The sequence below is a fragment of the Uloborus diversus genome, chromosome 4 (genome assembly GCF_026930045.1).
Source record: "Uloborus diversus isolate 005 chromosome 4, Udiv.v.3.1, whole genome shotgun sequence".
In the NCBI taxonomy this organism is placed as follows: Eukaryota; Metazoa; Arthropoda; class Arachnida; order Araneae; family Uloboridae; genus Uloborus; species Uloborus diversus.
The window spans coordinates 178,184,589-178,208,623 of NC_072734.1; the positions used below are offsets into that span (position 1 = coordinate 178,184,589).

The window sequence follows — 24,035 nt, forward strand, 5'->3', positions numbered from 1 at the left end:
ATTAATTTGTTCTTTCACGTTATGATAATTTGCTCGGTAAAATGTTCTTAAAATTGGAACGAAAAAAGAACAAAATCGAATTTTTGAAAAATCACTTCGAAGTGCACACTCCCACGTTACAACCGAACTTCGCGCCAAATTTCAAGAAAATTGTCCTAACGGTCTAAGCGCTATGCGCATCACAGAGATCCAGCCATCCGGAAAGAGTGTGATCCAGACAGTGAAGCTTTCAGCTTTATTATTAGTAAAGAATTGTTACGTTCAGTAAATTATTAAAATATTGAATTACAACTTTCTTTCAACAGTGTTGAACTTTAGAAAGAGTTTTAAGCAAGGAAGAGAAACGTCTTTTCTTTTTTGCTTTTTCGCTTCGAGGTGCTCATTCCTGTGCTGCAAACTAATTTTGTGCCAAAATTCAAGAAAATCGGCCGTACGCTATGCTAGTAACAGACATACAGACATACAGATGCAGACTTTCAGCTTTATTACTATTACAGATAAATATAGGACAATTTTTTTTTCCGTAACTCCAATAGGGACATTCCAAGGAATTGACGCCTCATATATTTCATTAGAAATAATATTTTAAAATATTAATGAACACATTTTTTCTGCTTAATGAATTAAAAACTTATGTGTGATTTCTTATCCGCCACGTGCGGGACATAGGGTTGACTTTTTCGTGGAATGGCTCAATATATTCTTAAATCTATTCTTTAATTTATCAACAAAAAAAAATGCATTTTATATGTGCAGAAGGAAATGAACACCGTAAAAGAAAAGAATGTTAATGTCAGTTTTTATTTAAGTTCTTAGCAACAAGTAGAAGAATTTTCTTATATTAATTGTTTTGCAACTGTATTTTCAATTGCGTACCTTAAAAATCCCATTAAACCATAATATATTGAACAGATAAACATAACAATTAACATTTTTTACCCTTTTGTAGGCACATTTTTACGTTTAAAAGGTTTTGGAGCCATAAATAAAATTGTTAATGTTGTTTTCTTTTCAGAACACATTTAAATAGAAAAAACAGAAAGATGCAAGTATGTAAACACGGCCTCTTACTCATTATATTACATTCCTAAATAAATCAGACGCAGTGAGCTCTTTTCGACACATATTGATGAAAAAAAAATCAAATGTAAAATGTATCCCATAAAATTAATAATCGTAGTTGCATTTAAACTTTTATAGAACAGGCTTAAAAAAAAGGAAATCTTGCTAAAGAAGGTAGCACAGACTGGTTTAGTTAAGATCAGTTATCCAATTAAGTACTCAATTTGTTGAAGTTCGTAGCGTAGGATGGGTTAATTCGGACCAGTTATCAAATTAGTTTTTAAACTTGTTAAAGTACATAGCATAGACTGGGTTTGTTAAGATCAATTATCAAGTTTGCAGTTTGCTTTTAAATTTGTTGAAATACGTGTCATAGACTGCGTAAGTTAAGGAGCGTTGATCTGACGGTTAAAAAACAATGTTTCAATGTTTTTTTCTTGACTTACTTCTTTATCTAATATCTTTATCTTTATCATTACTAATAATAAAGCTGAAAGTTCGTTTGTTTGGATCTCTGTTACGCTCATAGCGCCTAGACCGTTCCGCCGATTTACATGAAAATCGGCACAAGATTAGTTTGTAGCAGAGGAATGAGCACGAAGTGATTTTTTGAAAATTCGATTTTGTTCTTTTTCTATTCCAATTTTAAGAACATTTTACCGAGCAAAATATCGTAACATGGACGAACAAATTACCAAACGTGGACGAGCAAACTAACATACGTGACCATGGGCGAGCAAACTAACATAGCAAATTGACGAGAAATTCATCATCCACTATTTGTAAATAAACAGGAGAATCAAATGACCTTTTAATTTTCTACTACGGGCAAAGCCGTGAGGGTACCGCTAGTAGAGAATAAAGCATTGTCTTTCTTTTTAAGAGTGATAACTTTCAAAAATTCAAACCGAGAGGTTCTGCAACTTTTACGTTGATTTCAGTTCCAAGACATCACTGAAATATTTGTTAATTAAAGTTAATATACAAAAAACAAGACGCATGTTACTTAGGGTAGTTACAATAAAATTTCGTGGCCTGACTAATCATGGTGCTTTTTGCGTTGTGCGAAAGTATGTTTATTTTTGCGTTTAAATGAGAATTGCACTTCTAAAATTTACATTTGTATTTTAATGTCAATTAAATCAGTTAAAAAATTTAAATGAATCAAGCAATTACGCTAGCTTTTTCCATTAAAAAGGAGAATATTTAGCTCTAATATGCGCTAACAACATATTTCCACTCCTAAGCTTAAACCCACGGCTTGTAATGAAATGTGTTTTATGCCTAGGGCGAATCTAGAGTGTGGCATTCTTCAAGTAAAGGGTTTCCATGACAACAATCCTTCCATCTAAATAATAACTGAAAGTTAATAAGAGCTTGAATTGCCGGAGCGGAAGAGGTTAACTTTAATAAAACTAGAACTGCCGGGTTTTGTTTTAAATGCTAAGGAAATTTAGGTACGGCGCATGTGATTTCTGACCTGCAGGAACTTGGTCTTTGTTCGAGAAAGTTGTATATCATTAAACTCGAGGAAGCAAGCGGCATAAATAGTATTTCCGTAACTGTAACTGCACCGAAATAAACATCTTATCTTCTATGTCCTGAGTTCATCTGCTTTATGTTTAATGTCATTTGTACGTGTTAACATAAGGCTCGGTAATTTAAGCTAGAGCTATCTCTTAAGAGCTTTTATATCCCTTCAAGTTATTTATTTCTGGTATACATTTTAAAATAAAACTGCGCAAGATTTCTTTCCTAGACTTCTATAATTGTACATATATGTACATTATGTGTGTATGTGTGTGTGTACGTGAGTTTGTGTGTTTGTGCAGTTGCGTGTGAACGTGAGTTTGTGTGTTTGTGCATTTGCGTGTGTGTGCGCACATGCGTGTGAACTTGAGTTTGTTTGTGCATTTGCGTATGTGTGCACATGCGTGTGTACTTGAATTTGTGTGTTTGTGCAATTGCGTGTGTGCGCGCATGTGTTTGTGCGAGCGCTTGTGTGTGTACGTGTGCGTTTGCGTTTATGCGCACTTGGGTTCGTGTACGCATGTGTATGAATAGATGAAGATAAATGTGCGCTCTATGCAGATATAAAATGCCTAGCAGCGTTTTCTTAAAGACTGAAATTATTTAAAATCAGTTTTTTCATGTGTCCTCAATCATTTGATTATCCAAATGCTCATTGCATTAATTTAGGAAAATATTTATGGGCAAATGTGGCAGTGAGATACAAAGAGATGCATTTTATTCAATTATGTATAAAAAGTTAATACTGTTAATTAACATAATGATGTGATTAAGAACGGTTAGTTAAATATTATGCTTTATTTTAACTAACTGTATTATAATTCGAGTTAATGTCAGCAGAGCATCAAATTAACGCAATTTTCATGGTCATTGTTGTACTAAAACTGAAAAACAATCACTTCCGGGAATTAGGAAACTAAAATAATCTTTAATTGTAAAATTCAAGTGTTATATTTCCATAAGGCTTACAAATCTTTCTACAATTAAAATTTAAATCCTACCGAAGATTAAGCTTAATTTTTAGTTATTGAGTACTTTGTTGGCTCTTTTGTTCGTAGAATGTATCTTTTTCCGGAAAAATCTTTTAAAATATTTATCTTTGGAAAATATCTAATTTACCTCCTTTTCATGCAATGACCCTGGGATATTTGAACACATATATAAACAAAAGGATTACTTGCTGACATCATAATAAACTCTTTAATTCTCTAACGTTATATATTTGTTGAAAACTCCGCCTACGTTCTGAAATTTTTTTTGGGGGGGATACAGTACATTATCGAATACAAAACAACTCCAAACAGAAACAAACAACGATATTGTAAACATTCACTTACGCTGGCAAAAATTCTCCACACATTTGCTTGCAAACGATATATTTACGATTTCTAGAACATCCTACCCCTCTTCCCATATGCCACGAAGGAAAATATTTTTTGATCACCTTATGCTATGCTCCAGGCAATTCGCTTTTCAGAAATATTTTAAAACGGAAACCAATCTGACTTACAAAAATGGCACCTTCAAAACCAAACACTCTCAAGAAATATTTTATTTCTCGACGAAACATACTGAATCAGTAATGATTTCTTAGCGGGGCTGTTGAAAGGGGTTTGTTTTCTTTGCAATATCTTCTTTTCTTTTTTTTTTTTTTTTTGGTTTCTTTATTTTTGGTGATACAGCTGAAGACAAATAACTACAAATTGCACCAACACATACAAAAAAAAAAAAAAAAAAAAAATGCATGAGCTAGAATAAAACGTAAGTGGAAATTTGTTGATACATTCGTCTTTCGCTTGAAATGTCTGAGTCAGTTTGAAAATGAAACTGTAGTGGATGATTGAAAGACATGTTATATTTTAAACATTCAAATAAACTTAAAGTCCGTCAATTGTATATTAACAATAAAGGTTTAATAATATACCTGTTTTAACAAAATATAATCATTTGTCATCAAAAATGGTTTTAATTGAGGCAGTGAGAATCAAAGTGATGTAAGTGGCAAAATTAAAAATTTAAAGATGACCAGTATAAATGGTTGGTGAACCTCTCCTCTGTCTTGGGGCAAAAGATAGTAGTTCCAGAAACCATATAACTTGGTACTACTAGCCCTGGTAGGCGTTGTTTTATGGCATGATTTAGAAATACTTTTCAATGAAAGCCCACCAATAGGACCTTATCTCTAAACGCGTTTTACTCATTGTTACTCGTGGTTGAAAATGTCCACTTACATCCCTTTGCTTCTCACTGCCTCTATTATTTTAAGATTCTGATTTGTACATATTTAGTTCAGATTTTTAACAAAAGAAATTCATTTCAATCGTAAACTATACATTTATACTGAAACCAATTCGTAAATATGTAGTGCAATTTATCTAATATACAATTTATCTAATATCGAGTTATAAGAAGAAATTTGTAATTCACCCAGCTATGTTCTTTGTTTGATACACACTTTTAAATAAAACAAAGAAGTTATGATTCGTAACTGTTTCACATTTTTAATTTATAATGGCTTGTATTAAGCAATAAAATGCCATTATACTACTAAACTGGTTTAGTTGTTTAACTTATCACAGTGATTTGTAACGAAAATAAAATGTTAAATCATTTATTCATTCAAAATTGCGTGCGTTGCAATACAGAACGGCTCGTTACTGCATCAAGAGACTGCAATTTCACCTTTTTTCTTCGGCTCATTAGTCGGGAAATACCATAACAAAACTGGCGGGGAGAAAACGCATATAGAAGTTGAATATATCTTTATAATAGTAGTCAAAAACATTCCAAGAGACAGGCAAAATTTCCACTAGCGCGGTAAAGCTCCACCTCGAAACGCAAAGATGAAAACTTGGGTATAAAGCTCATCGTAGTCACCGTCTCATTGATGGAGCTAAGGCAGAATAGCAAGGAAATACATACATTCCTTTATACAGTATTTGTAGACTGTAGTATTGGCTTGCGGACTCGAAATAATGTAACAAGCTGTGCGTTGATTGCTTGCAACTATGTCTATCAACGCTTCTGTTATTTATAGCTTTATTCGACTTGTATTTTTATTTATGCAGTAATATCCCGATAAAGCAAATACCAATACAACAAACTTTCCATTTTACTGAAATAAATTTTCTGTCCCGATTTTATTTCCATTACGTTGCTTGAATTCCATGACACAAAATTATCGTTACAACGGACCAAGTTTTGTGATCCCTTGAAGTTCTTTGTAACGGGATTTAGCAGTATAATTTGACAAAAAAAAAAAAAAAAAAAAAAAAGAAAAAGAAACTTAAAACTGCATTGTCTCAGGTTCTATTGAGATATAAGCAACATCATCGCTTTAACTGCGAAAACAATTACTTACACCCTTGTAAAAATTAATGGAATCAAGACATTTTTTTTTACAATATCACCTTTATTTACATCATTTAATTATAAAATAAAACTCACCACTTAGTATGCCCCCCCTTTTTTTTTGTTCAGCACCATTTTTACTCTACTTGGCATAGAGTCAATTAGAGTTTTGCACTTTTCTTTGAATTTTTGATAGCAAAGCACAGATCACTTTCTTTTGTTGCGCAATCAGATTTTTATTCACTGTCACAACGGCCTGCCTCTTCCGCGGAGAAATATCCATGGCTAACAAAACGATAAAAACAGACCGGATTGAGAAAAAACAACAAAAATATATCGAAATTTATAACCCTTAAACAAAACACAAATATTTATGACAAAAAAAAAAAAAAAACCGCGAGGTTATAGGGCTTAATCAAGTGGTAGGCTAAACAGCTGTTAAAACAAAGATTGCGAAGCCTAAAAAACTCGAAAATTAAAAATTCCAAACTTGAGTCCATAAATTCTCACAAGAGTGTATTACTGCTTGCCTTAAAGTGCCTATTCAATGGCAAGCCCTGTTTAATGTTTAAATGTCGCTTAAATGGTCGAGCTCATTGTTCCGAGCTTAATTGATGTAAAAACTCCTTTTTACCATCATTGCAGCTTGCTACACATTGCTTTTTAATTAATAAATTTAATTAATAGAACGTGCGGCTCCAAGGAAGAAAACGATTAATCAAGAAATATGCGTAGTCGACCGGTTTCGAGTTCAAATACATTTAAATATGTATCTTTTAAATTTCCCAAAATTATGACATTTCGCTAAGACAAAATAATGTCAGTTCAATGTCAAGCGAAATTACACCGTCTTTGGATGCCTTAGTTTATGTAACAATGTCACTTTGATATGCGGGGCAGCCTACTAGGTTGTAGATAAGAATTATTTGTTTGAAGATTAATGAATTCTTCTTGCGATAATTAAAATTTTGGCTGACTGTTTGAAGTTTCATTAAGATTAGAAACCGCTTTTAATTAGTTAAGTCATTTGTTATGTAGGCTACATAAAGACTGAGCGCCTTGATGTTTGTTAGTAAAGAAGATTAAGCAACAAGAAAGCTAGCTACGGCTAATCGAAATTATTTTGCCATGTAAGGTCAAACAAATTGCATATTGTGTTCTAGCAAATGTTCGGAGACATACGTTTTGAGCAATTTCTCCTTTTTACAAACTGTATGGTAGGGCCAAATAAGGACATGTCGACTAATAAGGTCAAACCCCATTTTTCTAGCAGGATAACAAAAGTTTGCTAGATCGTGATATTACCGTACCGTCATTAAAAAGCCTAACTGATGACAAAGCGTCATGAACAAGCAATTTCTTATTAACAGGTAATCGTGTAACAACCGTTATTACTTCCTTATGGATCACAGTACTTTACTAATGGTTAAAAAATGTTTAATTGTCCAAGAAAGCCGAATTTTTATGATGTTATTTATGTTTGTTGCGAATTCAAAAAGAAAAATGTCTCTGGGTACCGCCATTTTGTTCTGTGATTTGTTACCGCTAGAAAAGTAGACTGTAGCTCAATAAGGCCATGATTGGCATTAATATGACTCTAGTGTCTTTATTAAGGTGCTAAGGAGTAGGGTCCCCAGCACAAAAACGGTTTCAAAAGACATCCTCGGTGACGTGAAGAAATTTATTCGTTGCGATTTTTTTTATTTATTTATTTATTTTTTAGAAATTTAAATTTGATAGTTGTTTTGTCGAACCTCTTTCGTAAACAACAGCAATTTGTACTTTTTTTTAAATTCATGTTTCCTGAACTGCATCTTTAGTAACAATAAAACCATCACCTATTGTTTGTTTTCTAATTTATTGGTGAAATATTTTTTGAAATAGAAATATTTGCCTAATATTAATTCTTTATTTTTTTTTCTTTCAGAATTTAAAGAATCAAATAATGACTACAAATGTTTGGGTAGAACAGGTCAGTAAAACTCAACTATTTAGTTCATGTATATTTTATCATTGTTTTTGATTTTTTTTTCTCCCCAAAGCAAAATTTGTCACATCTTTTCATACTTAATTAACTTTTTATATTTATATATTTCTGGTACTCGGTCTTTTTCCTTATCAGATATTTGAATGAAACTGATGCCGACATTATATTACTCAAATGCTAAATTTAGTTCTGTTTTGTTAGAAGAAACATTTATATTGACTGGAAAGTATATTGAGTATAAGGCTTTCGATAATATTATTTCTTAAAGGTATCGATTGCTTAATCGAAGTAATCGATGCAATCGACTTGTTTACCTGTCGATAACACAACAGCAAATATGACTTCTTATTTTTGTTTTTCAAACTGTGGGATTCTGCATGAACAAAACGTACTTGTTTCATAAATCCAAACCAAATGATCTGCTACAAACAATTTTCGTAGGACACCAACAGGAAAAATTAACAGATAATTTGATTGTCAGCCAGGGCTTGCTTTTTGCTTCTCATTGTTTCGATCAACAGGAAAGACTGATTTGTGGGCCAAAGTTATTCGACATTTTACCTTTACTTCTATGAAACTTTTGAATTGGTGCCCGAAATGCAACAAGCAATGTCAATTTTTTTAATGATCCGTTCAAATCGTTATTTTCCCTTCTCCAGTACATTGAATTTGTTTAGTTGAACTGTGCGACCATTTAAAAATGTTACAAGTCTCAGCAACAGCTATTCATGTACTTTAAAAGCGTTTCATTGGATCAGTATTATACTTTTAAGGAAAAGCAACTACAATTATCTAAAAATAAGATGTAATACAAATAAGAGGCTTAGGTTTAGATTTAAAAACCTATTATAGTTCATTTTTTATGATGGTTCTTTATAAGCTCACTAATTATGCATTAAAATACTTCCTTGCACCCAAAAACATGTGTCTGCTATAATCTGCTGCACTTTGTTCCATTATCCGTTGATATTATTTTATCAAAGACATGCTTTTCATTTTAAGATTTTTTTCTGTTATACAGTGTGATTTAATGTCACTAAATGAGGAGCAAACATTCAAATCATGGTTTCTCCTTCGGATACAGTTTTTCAGGAGACACAAAAAAATAATAAATTAAAAAATAACTTGTTTTAGACCCCAATTATCATTTTTTTAGTTGTATTACTGGTTACTAGTAAGATTTGTAGGCGTACTTTACCTAATAAACTTAAAATGAATTAGAAAAATGCATTTGAAGTTTGGAGAAATCATGTTTTGACCGAACTCAAAGGAGGAAACATGTTTTGAATGTTTTCAATGTGGATAAAACACTTTTTGAATGAAAAAGATAGTAACTCATTATATTGTTACGATTACATTTTTTAATGGAATAAAACTAATTAATGACATAATAAAACTGATTATGTTATAAAATAAAGCTAGAAATTTATAAGTGAAAAAAAAATTGTCCTGCACATTGTAGGGTATCTTTAAATTCTTAAACCGATATCCTCATCCAAATAATCGCACACTACTTCCTCCGTTTCATCATTGCGTGCAGGTAAATTATAATGTCTTTGTACCAATTAAAATCAGGTTGATTTTGCCACTCTTCGCTATACATTAAGTTTAAAAGTTTGTCTACGTCTCTTTTCTTTTCAACTGATATTCTATGGCTAAGAGGAAGAGAAATTGTAAGACAACACTTTTCACAATGTGCATCTATTATTTCTTCCATCCCTAAATTAATAATAAAAATTTAGGTGAAAGCACACCGCTCTAAAATAAACAAACAAACCAACATAGCACCAAGCAAACAATAACATAACCTCTGAAACACTAGACACATTGAGAAATAGCTAGGTCACGTGATCAGTAAGAATAGCTCTGATTGGTTGGCTGGAGGAATCACTGTTTGACTGGAAACTGGCTCTGGAGGAAACACTTTTTGAACGAAGCCTGAATTTTATGAATAGTTTTATGATGGGAAAAAACATGTTTTGGTTGAAAACAATAGTATATTTTTGTACCATTTAATGTTGAGTTCAAAGAAAAATCACTAACTCATTTTTTTTTCATTTTTGGAGAAAACACGGTTTGAATGTTTGCTCTTCAAATATTGATGAATTTAAAAAAAAGTGAGTACAATCCATTAAACATGCGTTGTAGGCAAAGTATGTGTGGAACAAAGGAAACAAATATATGTACAGTAAACTCTCAATTATCCGCAGCTTCTCCCTTAAAAAAAAAAAAAAAAAAAAAAACGATGAAAAAAACCGATGATGAACTGAAAAGTAAATAAATGCTCACATTTTAGCTTAATTCGTTAAAAATCTAATTCGTTAATTTTTAGACATTCCTTTTTTCTTTCTTCCTCCCCCCTTCCAATGACATCAAATCTTCAAAGGTTACCGAAATCTGACTTGTTGAAACCTAATTTTAAGATCTACACTAGTTACTGCTTCATACACTACTTAGCGATTTTTAGATCTACTAAACTTACTAAATTCTACACTACTTACGCGCGTAAACCAGTGACCGGACTAGTCTTGAAAAAACTCGCCCCCTCTTCCCTGTCTTTTTAGCGTATCCTAGCTTTTTCTGTTGTAGTAAATCTGCTTGCACGCTTGCTCGCGTATGTGTAATTCGTTTGCGATAATGAGCGATACGTTTTTAGTTTTACGTGCATTTTGTTTACATACACTTATCATTTTAACTATAATTAAATGCCTGCAAGTGGATCTTTTAAAGAGCAGTTAAAGCCATTACATGCACTAGCTATAATTTTTAACACCGCAACTATTTTCACTGTATCATGTTTTATGTGCAATACAATCAATCAAAATACAATTTTTATCTTCTTTACCCCTCAGTTTAAGCCTTTTTTCGGATTAACCGCAATTTTCGTTATCCGCAGAACCTAGGCCATCCATTTCCGCCGATAACCGGGAGTACACTGTATAGTTAAAATACATGGCAATTGCTTAACAAGAAAAAAAAATTAATGATAGCGAGAAAAGTGGGAAAACAGAAAAACGAAGGAGGGAAAAAAACAAATGTTTTCAAAAGAAGAGAAAACTAGTTTCGGTTCCGGTCCCAGGTGCACAGTTTGGATTACATCTCACGCGACCCAGGTCGTTCTGAATCGTCCGCAAGGGATGTTCCCCGGGGAGTCGTAGAATAATGAAAGGAATACTCCACTGGATAGTGATGACCACTTTGGTGAAAAATGGGCACATTTCTTCTTCCTCCACCGGGCTGTAAAGTATTGTTCCGGGCATCGTTCCTGATCGCTGGATGGTCGAGCCGACACATCCAATTCATAGTTTTTTCGTTTCATGGATATGGCAGTATAACTCAACTGATGGGTCGGCTTTAGCCATTATGATGTGTAATATTTTCACAAACGAGAATAGGGAGGAAAGATTTTATTTTATTGTTTTGGCATACTAAGAACACTCAGTGCAAGTTGCAACGTTTGTACTACTTACTGTACATGCCTTAGTTCAATCGAAGAACCAAATAAATAAAATGAGGGAGCAGAAAATAGATCAATGATATGGAAATCTAGAAAACCATTTAAATGTTTTTACTCGGTTTAAAATTGGACTGCACATAGCTCCTATAGAGTTAAATACGGGTAAAGGGAAAATAAGGTACAGTGGTGAAACCGACACATCCAATTCATAGTTTTTTCGTTTCATGGATATGGCAGTATAACTCAAGTGATGGGTCGGCTTTAGCCATTATAATGTCACTTTTTCACTAAAGATAATAGGGAGGAAAGATTTCATTGCTTTGTTCTGGCATACTGAGAACACTCATCGCAAGTTACAACGTTTTTACTATTATGCATGCTTTAGTTCAAGTGTATAAACAAATAAATTTTTAAAAAAGGAGCCGAAAATAGATCGATGATTTGGAAATCTAGAAAAACGATTAAATGCTTTTACTGGGTTTAAAATTTGACTGCACCCACTCCTCCCCTTAAACACGGGTAAGGGGAAATGTGGTACGGTGAGACATGAAGATTCAACTTTTTTTTACTGTTAAATAGCAAAGAAAGATTTTTTTTTTCATATAGAGCAATATTTGCCTTTGTAATAGATATTTAAAAAATAGATCAAGAGAAAACTGCAAATTAACACAAAAAAAATAAGAAGAAGAAGAAACAAAACGCAATTTTTTCAAGGACAAGATTTGGACAAGTATGAAAGGGAAACGTTTCGTAATATCATTACGCAACAATAGTCATAATTTCATTCAAGAATCCTTATTTTGTTCGTGCAGGGCTTTTAAACTTATTTTATTATTGATTGCACCAGCAAGATAGTTGTAGTTAAATTTAGTTTAATCGAAAAATTTGCTGCATTTAATATAAAAGTAACTTGAGAACAGTGAGAGGCGTAGAAATGGTTTTATACTGTTTCCTCATTTTGATATCTTTACTAATAATAAAGCTGAAAGTCTCTCTGTCCGGAGGATGTCTGGATGTCTGGATATCTGTAGGATGTCTGTAGGATGTCTGCGACGCGCATAGCGCCTAAACCGTTCGGCCGATTTTCATGAAATTTGGCACAAAGTTAGTATGTAGCATGGGGGTGTGCACCTCGAAGCGATTTTTCGAAAATTCGATGTGGTTCTTTTTTTATTCCAATTTTAAGAAAAAAACTATTATAAATTACGAAATTATCATAACGTGGAACCGTAACATGGGCACAAGCCAATTGGCGAGATACGAAATTATCATAACGTGGAACTGTAACGTCGGTACAAGCCAATTGGCGAGAAAATTCACCATACATTATTTTGTAAATATACAGGCAAACCAAAAGACCTTTAATTTTTCTATTACGGGCGAAGCCGTGCGGGTGCCACTAGTACAAAATAAATAAGAACATCATTCTTCTGCTAAAATGAACGTTATATAATAGGCAAATGTAAGATTAATAACACCAGTCTTTAATGCTTTTTCAACAGTTTAGAAAGGAGGTAACAAGCAATGAAGGTATTTTAGTTCGTGAGGTCAAATTATGATGACACAGTTTTTTTTTTGTTTCGTTCACCAGATTTCAGAACAGCTATTTTTTCATAATACTGTTCACAGTAATTCGAGTTGACTCAAAAAAGTTTTACCGGGCTTTACCAGAAATATCCAAACGAAAAAAAAAGAGCCATCACATGACTTCCTTTTATTCCAATTTAATGTCATTTCCCCATTACTGGCAATTTTAATGTGAAACAAAATTTTACTCTCTAAATATCACCAACAGTGGACAAATTGAAACAGATTAACAAAAAAAAAAATCTCCAAATTTGTCGCCAAGTTGGCGACAAAACTTGGAGACCAAAAATCTGGCAATATATCGCCAAGTGTCCGCCAAATTGTAACACCACTTGAGTTTGCATCGAAATTAACAATGATTTCCCCCCAAAAAGGGGCAAAAGACCCCTTTAGAAACACCCGAATGCAACCAAAAGGGGAGGTGCACAAGTAGATCCCACAAGAAGTCTACATACACAATTTCAACTTTCTAGGACTAACCGTTCTTGAGTTATGCGACATACATACGTAAATACAGACGTCACCAGAAAATTCGTTGAAATTAATTCAGGAATCGTCATTATGGATATTTCGCGTGTCTATACGTTCACAGGCACTTATCCACGTGTGGTCGAGTCGGTGAAAAAACTCAACATCTATTCGGGGGTTAGCAAAATAGAAATTAAGGCCGATTTCTGAGTGAAAATTTTTTCGCGAATACAATACTTCCTTTTTTGTAAAAGGAAGTAAAAACATTGCTGTTGTCTCACTGTTCCAACTTCCTATTCTGTACAGCTCAGACTACAACAACTAAAAAAATAATATTTATCATTATTACAATTTTATAACAGTAATCTACTTATAGTTCAAATATCTAAAAGTGTTAGATTTATAATGTTGCATTTATATAGACGCAGATGGGTAAAATTATAGACTGATTTTTCAAAGTGTGTTTGTCTTAAGTTTTTCTCTAAGTGATAAAGAACTCGTTCTTCATTGCTGTGAAATAGCATTATGTGAAAATAAGTAATAGAATAAACCTTATTAGGCCATCTTTCAAACCTCATGGTTTTACCCTCTCACACTATTAAACTATTTCTAATCTGTAATTAATAGTGTAAAAATAAGTATTATTTCTACCGCATTTAATTACTTTTATTACTCTTATAAACTTATTTTTCTCTGTTTGTGTGTTTGCGTTTCTCTTAATTTAGGAATGGAACGACTACAAAATGCGTTGGGATCCTGATGATTATGGAGGCGTTACTAAACTGCACGTTCCAGCTGAACTAATATGGCTTCCTGACATCGTCCTTTACAATAAGTAAGCACAACTGTATTCATTGAATGACTCTATTTCTTTTCATTTTGATTTAATCTGTAAATCTTTATAAAAAATATAAAGGGGAAATATCAACGTTTTAAGATAATACAGTGGAACTCTGTCACAACTAGCACGAATTGACCAAAATATTGTCTGACCAAGGATTGTATGGAAAGACAAACATCCGTTTTACAGTTGGAAATTGACGAATCTATTATTTTTGGCAATGTCAGCTTTTGCAGAAGCAAAGTCTCTTTCAAATAAGCGGAATACGTGCATCAAATTTTTAATTTTCCCCCTCATTCAGATAGATTTGTCTCATCTGGACGTTTGAAAATTCCATACAATCCGTGGTTGGACAGTATTTGCTCATTATAACCGAGAGCTCGTAATAATCGGTTTCGTGAGAAAAAAAAATCAGAAAAATTCAAGCATAATTATTTTAATTTATTTATTTATTTTTCTTTTCATTTTTATTTCGGACTTGTGGTACACGCACGGCTCTGCCCGTAGTAGAGAATTAAAAGCTCATTTGGTTCGCCTGTATATTTACAAATAATGGATGATGAATTTCTCGCAATTTTGCTTTGTTTATTTGCTCGCACCGGGTTATGATAATTTGCTCGTCCACGTTATGGTAATTTGCTGCTCCACGTTAAGATAATTTGCTCGGTAAAATGTTCTTAAAATTGGACTAGAAAAAGAACAACATCAAATTTTCAAAGCATTGCTTCGAGGTGCACACCCCCATAGTAGAAACTAATTTTGTGCCAAATTTCATGAACATTGGCCGAACGGTCTAAGCGCTATGCACGTCACAGATATCCCGACATCCAGACACAGAACCAGACTTTCAGCTTTATTATCAGTAAAGATAAAGAGTTCAGATGAAGTTAGTTTGGTTTTAAATGTCTAGTATCTTGGTTTTCTGCATTCAAGTAGTAAGTTTCAAATGTTTTTCTGCCCCACTAAGTCAAAGAAATATCAGCATCACTAGTTCTCAGTATTTATAACTCATCACTTGGTTTCAATTGACTTCGGAATGCTACAGAAATTTCTTCATTACAAAATCAACTGAACTAGAAGAAGAAAAGTCAACAGGAATTTTATAAAACACAAAAATATTGCTCGCTTAAAGCGGGGTTTGCTTGAAAAAGCGAGTTATGCTCCATTGTACCAGTCAAGCGTTTCTAAATTCTTCGTTAAATCCGAGTTCTCGTTAAAACAGTGCTCGTTATAAGCAAATTCGACTGTATAAAGTTTTTTGGATTAAATCAAATAATTCATGTGTGAGGATGAAAAATTTCGTTACTCTTTTCTTCAGCTGACACATACGTTGAGTTTTGGCTTTGGAAAATGGCTAAATAATGCAGAAAGTTATTTGGAAAAAGTGAAAGGAAAAATGCATTAGGAAAAATAAAAATTTAACTTCTTGATCTCGCTTAAACAAATTCATGCTTGTAGTCTTATACTTTAAAGAGTATGTAGCGTTCCCAAGAACGAAATGCATCATCTGGCATGAAATTCCAATTTGTCAGCGAAATAAACGAGATAAAACCATTTTCTTGATTGAGATCTTTGAGAATAAGAAGAGAAACCTTTTAAGAAATCAATAACAAATCTTAAGTCTTTTGCACTGAATCATCTATTTCACGTTTTTACGCTCTGTACGAATAAGAAATAAAAAAATCTAGCAGAAAATATTCTGCAAGATATGATTTTTCATGAAATCTTTTGAAATATAAGATTTGGTATGTGAACAAAACTGCAGAAAAATGGTTTCGCAATAAACTGCTTAAAAATGGTTTAAGTGGAACGACATATTTAAACTTTTGTGTTACAGCATTGTTGGTTAAGGGTAATTGCAATGGATAACTGACTGACATTTTGGGAGCAAAACCATATGCATTTTGCCGGATTCCAAGCCAAATATACATTATTTTCAAAATCTTTTCTCCTGGTTAATTATTTTCTTAAGCTTAATGATGTAATTGAATTCCCAATGTGTTCTTTTAGTGGTTTTGAAAAACTAGTTAAAAGCATGGTAAATACTGACATTATTGCAGTCCGCATGTCAAACAGTTACCATGTTTTTAACTATTTTTTTAAAAATCAAATCAAAGTTATTTTGAAAATTTAACTATACAACTAAATTCAGTTTAAAAAGAGTAATACACAAGGGTAAAGTATTTTTTAAATAATGAATATTTTGTGTATAATGTAAAAAATTGCATACGGTTTTGCTATAAAAATGTCAGTCATTTATCCGTGGAGTTGCCCTTATAAAATATTTTGGGTACATATCGGGAATATTTTGTGAATGCATTTTTCTAGATTTAACGGTTAGCGCATATTTGAAGAAGTATTTGGGAACAAACCCTTGATGCTCAGGTAAAAATATATTTTGCATCCATATTTTAGTTTTTTATAGTTTTTATTAGACGTATTCTGGCGCTAGAATTATACGAAGACTGTTATATAGTGGGAGAAAATTTAACGTTTTAGATTATAAATAGTTCTATTCCAGTGAAAAACCAATATCTTCCACTCTATTTCAAGGTACAATTATTTCGAAAGTTTTTTTTTTCAATTATTCAGGCATTGTTAAATGCTACACAATAAAATAGCATATAATGAAGAATATTAACATTTGCAACTAAAGTTGCTAAGATCTGAATTTACGCCTACATTTGTAAGATACATAGTTCGCGCTTTAATACGCAACGTTAAAGCATTTCAGCACACTTTGGTGGTTTTTAATCAGAAACAAAAATAATAATGCATTTTAACGACTGCACAAAAGTACTTGTAACGTTCTGTGAATGCTTTTTAAAAATATGTACTTTACAGAACATTCATCCAGTTTACTCATTTCTACCTTTTACTTCATGTGTCGACATCTTTCTTGTTTTTCTATTGAAATTTAGTGCCACTAAGTCATTTAATACGTTACACACAATGAATAAGGAAGTTTTTAATCAGTTTTAAGAAAACGGGATAATCAATTCAATGGCCACTGTAGATAGTGCTAAACCAATCGTGAAATAATGTCATTGGGGAAAGAACGTCCAGAAAAACTTTTAATATTTTCAGTTAACAATATACTCAGTATTTCTTGAATCAAAGCATTGCTTGAATTCTTTCTTATTGAAAAATATAAAATGAATTCACACTTATGAAGCGTTTTTTGTTTTGAAATAGGTTGTGTGTTTTACTGGAAATTATTTAAAAATGAGAAAGTTATATTGTTTCCTTTTGTTTGCTGAAAGAAAAACCTGAATATTTTACGTTAAATCACTATAAAGAAATTTTGAAAACATGAAAACAATATGAGGCACTGAGAAGCAAAGGGATGTAAGTGGCAAAGTTAAAAATTTGGAGATAACCAGTACACATAGTAGGTAGGTGAATTCTCCTCTGTCTTAGGGCAAGAGATGGTACTGGAAGTCCTGCTAGTTGCTTCTATGCAGCATGATTAAGGAAAAAAATCAATGAAAGCATACCTAGGATGTTATCTTTAAACGCGCTTTACTCAAAGCTTAAAAATGTGCACTTACATCCTTTGCTTCTCTCACTGTCTCATATGGTTCATAGTTATGTACATTTTCTTTTTTTACTAATAATAAAGCTGAAAGTATCTCTGTCCGGATCTCTCTCTGTCTGTCAGGATCTCTGTCACGCGCATAGCGCCTAGACCGTTTGGCCAATTTTCATGAAATTTGGCACAGAATTATTTTGTAGTATGGAGATGTGCACCTCGCGGCGATTTTTTCGAAAATTCGATTTGTTCTTTTTCTATTCCAATTTTTAAAACATTTCCCCGAGCAAAATTGTCATACGATGGACGAGTAAATTACCAAGTTATCATAACGTGGATTCATAACATGGGCAAGCCAATTGGCGAGAAATTCATTATTTGTAAATATACAGGCGAACCAAAAGACCTTTTAATTTTCTAATACGGGCAAAGCCGTGCAGGTGCCACTAGTTATTAATAAATACCGTGGCAATGAAAAATCATAACTGCTGGAATAAATGATAAAGTCATAATTTACTGTTGGTTCGCGTAATTTTTCAGTGCAGACGGTAATTACGAGGTTACTATAATGACCAAAGCCATTCTTCATTCTGACGGCATGGTGGATTGGAAGCCCCCTGCCATCTACAAAAGCTCCTGCCTAATGGACGTGGAATATTTCCCTTTTGACGAGCAGACCTGTTTCATGAAATTTGGATCCTGGACGTATGATGGATATACGGTGAGATTTCATGTTAATAAAATACTACTATTCTGCTTTTAAGGTAGGCGAACACCTTAATTTTCGAACAAAATCGATTTCAATATTTTGAGAAATTTAGAGAGCCTACACTCTAAAAACAACAATTTCAAAAATGACGAAAAAGTAAAATGACGAAAAAGTACTCAAATTTGAACATATTGCGTGTCAAAATGGCTCCGACAACGTGGTATTCAAATTTGAAACATTCAAATACTCATCAAATACTCAAATCAACATGTGTGCTCATTTTTGAGGTATTTGAGCTCATTTTTTAATATGTACTAATTTCAAAACTGAGTATTATATACTCATTTTTGAGTATGAAAGAATTCAGTACACTATTTGAAAACATGGGTACTCATATTTGAAACCGAAGGTTTCAAGAAAATTTGAAAGTATAAACGTATTCATTTTTGAAAACTTCATTTTTCTCAGTGTAATTGTTATTTCTAAATTCGTAATTGTTTTTTAAATCGACGAGTTATTGAGAAAACTATTAACAATTTATTAAACTCAAATGCACTGCTTATAACTGAAATTCACTTTTTCTTTCTTGATTTCCTCATAACCACGTTTTCAAGTTTTTATTTAAGCCAACAGCTCTAGCGAAAAATGTATTAGTTTTTATAGATTTGTAAATTTGCAAACGTGGTAATTGAACAAAGTACTGTGATATAAACCTCGAAAAGTTAATGCACATGCAATATGTGGCTTTGAAATAATGATCAATTAAACTTAGGGGCAGACAGCACGTTTTTCGGGGGAAATTTTCAAACATTTATCCATAAAACCTGTTTTTAGTTAATTATTTTGAAATCGAAGGGTCACATCACTCTCTGATATGTTATAAAGAGAAGGACACAAAAAGTTTTTTAAATTATGAAAAAATGAAAGCACTGGAAGTGTTAAGGAAATGGTAGTTTTTCGCTAAAAATATGGCATTAAAAAAAAACTATCATTTTTTTTTCAACAAATAAGCAGTCAAAATATGTTATTTATGTCATGCTCAATAATCGTATACAGTTTCAGAAAGGTGCAATAAATATTAAAGAAAAAATATTTAAGGTGTTCGCCCACCTTAAAGCCTTTAGAAATATAATTCAAAAAATATTTTTATTCCTATTAAGCAAAGAATTATTGATATAACATAAGATTTGCTAACTTCTCCTCTCATTATACACTGTGAAAAATTTTCAAAACGTTACTGATTATTTCTGTGGAACGTTTCGAGATACCCAAGGTTTTTATTCATTTAATCCTAAACTCAAGTATTTTTGCAAAAAGGTTTCCTGAATTGCTAGAAGTTGAAAGAGTACACACTTTTCGTTGGGAAAAAAAGTTTTAATTACCAGTTTTAAGATTGACTGATGTGTTTATTAAGATTATCGGCTTTATTTCTGTTACTGTCCGCCCAGTTTGACTAAGATCCCGATGAGAGTGAATAAGTCACTGGGAAGCTGCAGCTTCGCAAGGTTTAATGGCGATGGAGGTGCTTGGTTCTTACTTGCAATTCTGTCTCAGCGTTGGCCATGTTAGCATTTTATTAATGCCTATAGAACTTTCTTAGTGAATCAGGAAGATTCTAATCAATTACGTCAAAGGTACCTAATTTCCCTTGAAAGTTCCAGAGTGGCCTTAATCGTGATATTTTCCGAATTCCTTAGAAATGTTACTGACTTTTGGCGAAAAAAGTTCCTGGTTTTTGCAAGATATATTACTGGACGAAATTGAACACATCAGCTGCCCATTATTTTCCAGGAACGTTTCCGAATCGTTTTTACAATGTAAAAGTGTCTACTTTAGGACTTGCGATCTCTTCACACTTCGCAAAACTAGAATTTGCAGTAACGAAATTTGGTGTACAGGTCTTACGAAAGTCGATTTCATAAATCTTGAGGACAAAACTCTAAAACTGAATTATGGGTGGGGGGATTTTTTCCTTTTTTTCTTAATTAATTTATTTATTTTTCAAGTTTCTCGTGCTTATTCTCGCGTATGATACATCTCGAAAAATATGTGAAAGAATTTAATACATTAGTATGAAGATGCAATAAGTGTTATTGAAATGTGTTTTTGTTCATAACACCAAAACTTCTTGATCAGTGCTTCTCTCAATCTGTGGGGCACCTCCCTAGGGATATTCAGGGCCCCCCATAATGATACAGTACTTTGCTTTTGAACTGTACAATCTTTTTACAGAATTTGCAATAGAATTTCCATTTTTGGTGGCAAACTTGACGCAGTGTTGATGATCCCACTGATGGCATTTCATATGCTTTGCACTTCATCTCTATGGCAAATATTGCAAGTCCAGTTATTTTTGTGTGGTTCTTTGCTCCTTCTTTTGCTACCTTTTTTGTTCTGTGTCCTTTTTCTGTGGCGATGACGTTAGAACGTTTGCGGAAGAAGGTTTCCTTCTTCTGTCTTCCATTTTTTATGCAAAGGTAATATGTATGCAAACTTAACAAATTCATCAATAGAACCGACGATCATAACTTAAAGAGAACTAAACACTGATTCGTCGGAACTTGTGTTAATTTTATTAATAATTTAAAAACGAGCTGATGTGTGCATCACATGACTTCCTTTTACTCCAATTTAATGTCATTTCCCCATTATTCGCTATTTTAATGTGATTCAATATTTATTCTCTAAATATCACCAACAATGGCCAAATTGAAACCAAAAAAAAAAACTCCGCCAAATTTGTCGCCAAGTTGGCGACAAAACTTGGCGACCAAAAGACTGGCGATATATCGCCAAGTGTCCGACAAATTATAACGCCACTTGAGTTTACATCGAAATTAACAATGATTTCCCCCCAAAAAGGTGCAAAAGACCCCCTTAGGAAAATCCGAAAGCAACCAAAAGGGGAGGTGCACAACTAGACCCCACTGCGAGTCTATGTACCAAATTTCAACTTTCTAGGACATACCATTTTTGAGTTATGCGAGATACATACGCACATACGCACATACACACATACGCACATACATACAGACGTCACGAGAAAAGTCGTTGTAATTACCTCGGTGATGGTCAAAATGGATATTTCGCGTGTCTATACATTCTTAGGCACTTTTCCGCATGTGGTCGAATCGAAAAAAAAACTCAACATTCATTTGGGGGTGAGCAAAATGGAAATTAAGGGCGATTTTTGAGTGAAAATTTTTTCGCGAATACAATACTTCCTTTTTTGTAAAAGGAAGTAAAAAAGGAATTGCATATAACAAAATTGAAATTGAAGCTTCTGGCTAAAACGAAAAGAGGAAAAAAAAAACTATTTAATGAGGTTGTTGCTTGCAAGTAACTTACTTAATAAAGACCAGTGTGAATGATTTAATAAGCCTTATAATTTATATTTTAAGTATTCCTAAATACGCATTTAAATGTAACCACCAAATTATATTCTATAAGAAAATTAAAATGTTTGTTTGAATTTCATGTTCTTAAACTGAACTACCGGTCCTTGCAATTAAAAAAATAACCAGTTAGCAAATAATGTGAACAAGTGCAAATTTCAGTCAAATTGAAAAACTATATTTAACAAAACTGAAATTGAATCTTATTGGATACACACCTAGTCTAATGGTTGGCAGCTTCTAGAAAGTGCGATTGAAAATCCAAAATCAAAATGAATTTCTTTAAAATGTGCTAAAATTGTTAAAAATGCTCAAAACAATCCTAACTACGTCATTAATATACACTAATCACTTATTTTATAACGTGAAAAGTAAAAGGTCTGCTTAATTACATATTCTAAAAATAGACCACGGGTCCGATTTAGGAAAGTTTCTTCGGTCCAATAAAGGAAAACACGTCATTTTTATTCTTTTCCTTATACCTTGTCAACAAGTTTCCCAATCGTGCTTGTAAATACACTGCTGAAATCCCCATTAAATGCTGTTTATAATACTATAAAAGCAATTTTCTCAATTCACAAGTTTTAGTGTTATTCTACTAGTTACAAGTTCTCAAAATAAGATCGAACACGTTTTCAACACAAATCACATCGTAACTCAAGCTATGCAGATCGAAATGTGATGAAACTTCATTCTCAAAGGTTTCAGATATTTGTATTTCCACCAGCAGAATGTAACACAGAACTCTACGATAGATTTGAAGCTCCCAGTCCAATTTAAACAGTGGTCCAATGTAAGCGGTCTTCCCCTATTCACTTATATGTCCTACTTAGAGGAGTGTTTAGTATCTCGGAACTGTAGTAAATGAGTGTAGGTGCTAAAAACACTGCAGTATACTGTAACTCTTTTGAAACTGTACATTCTTTGAAGCAAAACTAAAAACTTTAAATACTAACTAAAAAAAAGTATAAACCCTTACTTCCTTTAAAACTTAATAATTCTTGCAGAAAATCCATGTGGTGGGGCGTAAATTTTTACCCCCAGAGTTCCAAATTTTAGTTGAAATTTTTTGCAACAGATGGCGTTTCAATTAGTAAGCCAGTAAGTAATATATATATATATATATATATATATATATATATATATATATATATATATATATATATATATATATTATATATTCTATATACATATATAGAATATATATATATATATATATTCTATATACATATACATACACACATATATATATATATATATATAGAAAATGACATAATTTTTCGAAAATAATGAACAAAAGAACAAAGCAATATTTTGAAACAATCCTTCATGTAATCCATGTCGTAATCGGTGGAAAATTCGGTGAATTTCAATTCTTCTATTTTGACTTACCGGATTACTATGTGCAGCGCCATCTATGGAAAGATTTGAACTAAAATTTGGAGCTCTAAGGGGAAAAATTTAGCGCCCACCACATGAATGTTTTGCAAGAATTTCTTTTTTATCATTAACCGTTCTCCTGTTATACATTTTTGAAAACAGTCAGTCTTTTTCAGGACACCCAGTAACTCATCCCTAGTAACGTATCGGCAATTTCAAGAGTTTAATATTTATATTAGCGATAAGTAAAATAGCTGAATAGAATAAGTAAAATGAAGTTGAAAGTATTTATATTGAAAAATTATGCATAGCTTACAGAAAATTTTTCCATTTTGAGTACTTTTGTTAACCATAAGTCATTAAAACTGAACTAACGTATTTTTTTAAATAAAAAGATACTTATTTCTTTGCTGTATTGCAATACACATACAATTCAACATTTGCAATACACATGTTATCAGATTCTATATAATTATAACTACAGATTCGATTTTCTAAATTTTAACTACAAGCTATTGAGCCGTTGTTAATAAAACGTTATTGTTTGTTGAAGTATGTAGAGCTTATTTTATCGATCATTTGAAACGGAATTAGTGAATCTGTAATTTAACTTCGAGAATTTTCTTGACAAAGTTTCTCAGATATTTTGATCAAATTTTAACAGGAAAGGATGTAACTGAAGGACAAACATCACTGCTTTATTTGATTGCAGCACGGACTTGAGAAATCAATAAAC

The 24,035-nt window shown here is 32.5% G+C and overlaps 1 protein-coding gene across 1 annotated transcript in view; it reads left to right on the plus strand.

Moving 5' to 3' along the window:
- The first annotated feature begins 2,304 nt into the window (after nt 1-2,304).
- The window catches only part of LOC129220457 (acetylcholine receptor subunit alpha-like), a 46,620-nt gene continuing 24,889 nt past the window's right edge, over nt 2,305-24,035 (plus strand). Inside the window, 4 exon segments of the mRNA XM_054854877.1 lie at nt 2,305-2,367; nt 7,871-7,915; nt 14,168-14,277; nt 18,356-18,536. Of these exon segments, the coding sequence (XP_054710852.1) occupies nt 7,889-7,915; nt 14,168-14,277; nt 18,356-18,536 (318 nt within the window). The 5' untranslated portion in view covers nt 2,305-2,367; nt 7,871-7,888.